The sequence below is a fragment of the Leucoraja erinacea genome, chromosome 19, assembly GCF_028641065.1.
Source record: "Leucoraja erinacea ecotype New England chromosome 19, Leri_hhj_1, whole genome shotgun sequence".
Taxonomy (NCBI): Eukaryota; Metazoa; Chordata; class Chondrichthyes; order Rajiformes; family Rajidae; genus Leucoraja; species Leucoraja erinaceus.
This window is the reverse complement of record NC_073395.1, coordinates 3,657,263-3,662,496: the sequence shown is the minus strand read 5'-3', so window position 1 is coordinate 3,662,496 and position 5,234 is coordinate 3,657,263. Positions and strand designations below refer to the sequence as shown.

The window sequence follows — 5,234 nt, the reverse complement described above, 5'->3', positions numbered from 1 at the left end:
CCCCGTGGCCCCGCCTTCCCCCCGTGGCCCCGCCTTCCCCCCGTGGTCCCGCCTTCCCCCCGTGGCCCCGCCTTCCCCCGTGGCCCCTCCTCCCCCCCGTGGCCCCGCCTTCCCCCCCGTGGCCCCGCCTCCTCCCCGTGGCCCCGCCTCCTCCCCGTGGTCCCGCCCAAAGATTATGGTCCCGCCTATCGGATCGGGCGCTACCATCTCCAGTGAGGGGGGGGAGGGCAAGGCATTGGCACCCACACGGGGGGGGTGTGGAGGAGGCGGCAGCCATGTCCGTGTCCATGTCTATGTCGCTGGTGTGGCGGGGAGCGCGGCTCCTGCAGCGTCGAGGCCTGGGTCCAGGCCCGGGGAAGGGTCCCGTCCGCAGGTGAGGAGGGCGGGGAGGCCCTGTTGTGGTGCGGGGAGCGCGGCTCCACCAGCGCCGAGGCCGAGGCCTGGATCTGGGCCCTGGGCCTGGGCCTGGGGACGGGTGAGCGCGGGGAGCAGCAACCTGGGGCGGCTAGTCTAGAGGTCGGGCAGAGGGGACATTAGCATCCAAGGTCATAGATACAGAGACAATACGTCCAGTGCCACTTTCATTTCATTGCACATCTCGTATGTGTATGTGACAAATAAACTTGACTTGACTTGACTTGAGGAGCAGCTTCTTCCCTGCGGCTGTCACACTACTCAACAATGTACCTCAGTGACCGCCAATCACCCCCCCCCCCCCCCCACACAGGAAAAACACTATGACTGTATGCAAGTAAAAATATTTAATTATTGAAATCATATTCTATGTCGCTCTTCCAGGGAGATGCTAACTGTATTTCGTTGGCTGTACTGTACACTGACAATGACAATTAAAGTTGGATCTGATTCTGAGTAGGCCACTCGGCCCTTCGAGCCAGCACCCATTCACCTCTACCCCATTGCGGACATTGGACTTTGTCTGTGGAACCGATGCGCTACAATATACAACTATATTCTGCACTCTCTATCTTCCCCTTTGCTCCACCTGTTTATGACAATAGACAGCAGACAATAGGTGCAGGAGGAGGCCATTCGGCCCTTCGAACCAGCACCGCCATTCAATGTGATCATGGCTGATCATCCCCAATCAGTACCCCCGTTCCTGCCTTCTCCCCTGACTCCGCTATCTTTAAGAGCCCTATCTTGCTCTCTCTTGAAAGCATCCAGAGAACCGGCCTCCACCGCCCTCTGAGACAGAGAATTCCACAGACTCACCACTCTCTGTGAGAAAAATTGTTTCCTCATCTCCGTTCTAAATGGATTACTCCTTATTCTAAAACTGTGTGGCCCCAGGTTCTGGACTCCTTCCTTTAGGAAGCTTTTAGATAGACACATGCTTATGGAGGGATATGGATCACGTGCCGGTAGAAGAGGTTATCCTAAATAATAGAAATGTAATGCTGAGGCTCTATAAGACGCTGGTCAAATTTGGGCCCCGTATCTGAGGAAGGATGTGTTAGAAGGAACCGCAGATGCTGGTTTAAACCGAAGATAGACACAAAAAGCTGGAGTAACTCAGCGGGACAGGAAGCATCAATGGAGAGAAGGAATGGGTGACATTTAAATGGCCCATCAAGAAATTATAAGGCCTTTTGTCATTGGTGTTACATTTTGTGTATGAGTGGTTGTGTCAACAAAATGTCCCAATGTTTTTACTTGATTGTAAAACACAACTAGCACTATTTTCATGTGACTTCCTAGATAGCAAATATCTTAGTCCATGCTTTTATTGAACAGTGGTCAGTGGTGAGGGTGGTGGGTATATGGAATGAGCTGGCAGAGCAGGTAGTTAAGGCAGGTATTATAAGAACATTCAAAAGACACTTTGACAGATACATGGATAGGAAAGGTTTAAGGTATGGGGCAAACGCAGAAAAATGGGACAAGGGTATCTTGGTTAGCATGGACGAGTTGGGCAGAAGGGCAGTTTTCTGTGTTGTATGACTATGATCTGATTTTCTATTTCCTGTGTTGTTATATTGCACCTTTGGCTGTATTTTGGAGTTTATTTGCATCTTGTTCCATCCTCGCCTTCCCCAGAGCCGGTGGTGGGGTCCACATTGAGCCTCAGTACCGGCAGTATCCCGAGCTGACCAAGAGCCAGGTGCTGCAGTCCGAGATCCTCAGTGGATTCATGTGGTTCTGGATTTTCTGGCACATGTGGCACAATCCAGATGCAGTCACTGTGAGTACTTCATCAACCTCCAAACTTATTGTCATCCCTTGTCCTTCTCACAGCCCGTCCTCGGAGATCGCCACCCTTTTACGCTTCAAACCTTTTTAAGCTGGGGTGGTAATGTAAAAGTCTCAGTGGTTCTTGCTGTGGAAGTCTGCTCTTCCAGCTCTGATGTGGGACTGACATAGAGTCCACTGGACAACATGAAGAAGGGTCTCGACCTGAAACGTCGCCATTCCTTCTCCCCAGTGATGCTGCCTCACCTGCTGAGTTACTCCAGCATTTTGTGTCTACCTTCCACTGGGCCAACATGGATATTTGTAGGCAACCCAGCTACCAGGCTAGGGATAGACACAAAATGCTGGTGTAATTCAGCGGGAGAGGCAGCATCTCTGGAGAGAAGGAACGGGTGACGTTTCAGGATACCCTTCTTCAGACTGAGTGTCAGGGGAGAGGGGGAGACAGAGATAAGGAGGTGTAAGGTATGTTCCTAGACTAGTGAGTTGCACAAAGCTCTATTTCCATTCAAATAAATGATAGAAATCAGCTGCAAGGAGTTAGATAAGTGATGCTCATTTAGTGACATAATATTATGGCTTTGGGTGTAGTTGTAGGGTTTTAACAGTCAAGAGAGGTTTGTCAACATTCAATAGCACTGACTGCTCGTGCACACCAAGAGCTGAACGCAGTTTTTCCAGTGGTTGATGCTGTTTAGTGGATGCAGTAGATTGTCTGAATTGAGACAACCCCTCGTACCACCACTTGTTCACTAAAGCCCGACATTTTGTTCCAACAGGGTCATTTTCAGTATCCTGACCCCTCCAAATGGACAGATGAGGAGTTGGGCATTCCTCCAATTGACGAGGAATAACTTGGAAGTGCTTTCTTGAAAATGTAAGTTGAACAAATTGATTGCAAGTGCTCGTGGAGTTATAAAATTATCAATGCCTGCTTTACCTATGAGCAGCCGTGACGGTCTTGTTCAAATCTACATCCTTCCCCTGTGTTCCCAGAGTAATATTTCTAACCTAGTGCGGGTTGCTGTATCCAGACTTTGGATAACTCTCAAGAAGCGGAATGCAACCATGGTGCTTTGTTCCTCTCAACAAAAGCATTTTGAATTTAACGTGCGGAGTTCTCCCTTTGTCCCAATCAAAAAGATTAAAAGTCCATTGTAATGACAAGCAAGTACCAGTGTCCTGTAGTACTGACAAGCATAGATACTCCTCACTGGACAATAGGCTGATTATTATCACGTTTACTCAGAATCTTGCCTTAATCTTGTTCTTCCACCTAACAAAAATGGTGGCAACCCAGTGGTGCTGCCTCACCGTGCCGGAGTCCTGGGTTTGATACTGACTAGGGGTGCTGTCAGTACAGAGTGTGTGTTCCCCAGGTGCTCTGGATTCCTCCCACATCCCAAAGACGTACACATTTGTAGGTAAAATGTCCCTAGCGTGCAGGATGGTCCACTGATCGCGTTGGTGCACTCATTAGGCCCATGGGCCTGTTCCTTATGCTGTATCGCTAAAGATGTGGGCCAATCGTGGGACTAGCTTTGAATGGGCATCATGGACAAGTTGGGCCAAAGGGTCTGTTTCCATGTCCTCTGACACTAACCAAATTAACTTGTAACCCAACAAATTGCAAATGCAGTGTGGCCTTGGTGAGACCACACCTGGAGTATTGCGTACAGTTTTGGCCTCCTAATATGAGGAAAGACATTCTTGCCATAGAGAGAGTACAGAGAAGGTTCACCAGACTGATTCCTGGGATGTCAGGACTTTCATATGAAGAAAGACTGTGGATAGACTTGGCTTATAGTCACTGGAATTTAGAAGATTGAGGGGGGATCTTATAGAAACTTACAAAATTCTTTAGGGGTTGGACAGGCTAGATGCAAGAAGATTGTTCCCGATGTTGGGGAAGTCCAGAACAAGGGGTCCCAATTTAAGGATAAGGGGAAAGTCTTTTAGAACCAAGATGAGAAAAATAAATTTCACACAGTGGTGAATCTGTGGAATTCTCTGCCACAGAAGGTAGTTGAGGCCTTATCATTGGCTATATTTATAAGGGAGTTAGATGTGGCCCTTGTGGCTAAAGGGATCAGGGGGTATGGAGAGAAGGCAGGTACAGGATACTGAGTTGGATGATCAGCCATGATCATATTGAATGGCAGTGCAGGCTCGAAGGGCCGAATGGCCTACTCCTGCACCTATTTTCTGTTTCTATTTATTGTCCTGTGTAGATTATCACCTGTAATGTGCGGCAGTCCTGTCTCTGTCTTGATCAAGCAGGGTTAACTGGCAGCAAAGACAACAGTAGTTTTTGTTTCGTATAAAAGTTGATTTCTTAAAAGCTTGGAAGTCACATCTCTTTTTTTTTTTTTCTACTTTCAGAGTATCCTCCTTGGCATTTCTAGGAAAGTATACCTGGTGCTTGGAGCAACCACCTATTGTACATTAAATTGGAATAAATATGTATTGCCTGTATTATGCTCACTTAGTATTCTTTCTTTTTAAATCATGGGATCTCTGTATTGTCTAAGGTGGGGTGAAAAATATTGCTTGAATCTTGCCCTGGATAAGAATGAAACCACTTGTGTTTAAGAAGGAACTGCAGATGCTGGAAAATCGAAGGTAGACAAAAGTGCTGGAGGAACTCAGCGGGTTCAGCAGCATCTACGGAGCGAAGGAAATAGGCAACGTTTCGGGTCGAAACCATTCCGGGTTTCGGCTCGAAACGTTGCCTATTTCCTTCCAGGTTTCGGGCCGAAACGTTGCCTATTTCCTTCAGGGTTTCGGCCCGAAATGTTGCCCATTTCCTTCGCTCCGTAGATGCTGCTGCACCCGCTGAGTTTCTCTAGCATTTTTGTCCACCTAATGAAACCACTTGATTGGAATAATATCGAGGCAAATGTATCCTGATTTTGGGCTACAAGTCTGATGAGACCCCTTTAACAATGTTTTTCACAAGTGAATGTCACTGATTTTTAGTCACCTCCGTAAAAAAAATTCAACCAGTCTTATGAAGCGTTGAG

General features: G+C 47.8%; 1 protein-coding gene across 1 annotated transcript; it reads left to right on the top strand.

The window, feature by feature from the left end:
- Positions 1 to 211: 211 nt before the first annotated feature.
- Positions 212 to 4,686, top strand: ndufb2 (NADH:ubiquinone oxidoreductase subunit B2). The gene is made up of 4 exons (XM_055650098.1): positions 212 to 373; positions 2,059 to 2,203; positions 2,991 to 3,088; positions 4,594 to 4,686. Exons 1-3 carry the CDS (start codon positions 276 to 278, stop codon positions 3,063 to 3,065), a joined length of 318 nt encoding a protein of 105 aa, XP_055506073.1. The 5' UTR covers positions 212 to 275; the 3' UTR covers positions 3,066 to 3,088; positions 4,594 to 4,686.
- The last annotated feature ends 548 nt before the right edge of the window (positions 4,687 to 5,234 follow it).

What these genes read in the sequence shown, in the direction of transcription:
- ndufb2 (XM_055650098.1), top strand. Translation starts at nt 276, where the DNA reads ATGTCCGTGTCCATGTCTATGTCGCTGGTGTGGCGGGGAGCGCGGCTC. An exon ending in GGGAAGGGTCCCGTCCGCAG is followed by an intron (nt 374 to 2,058) that starts GTGAGGAGGGCG and finishes CGCCTTCCCCAG; the next exon opens with AGCCGGTGGTGGGGTCCACA. An exon ending in ACAATCCAGATGCAGTCACT is followed by an intron (nt 2,204 to 2,990) that starts GTGAGTACTTCA and finishes TTGTTCCAACAG; the next exon opens with GGTCATTTTCAGTATCCTGA.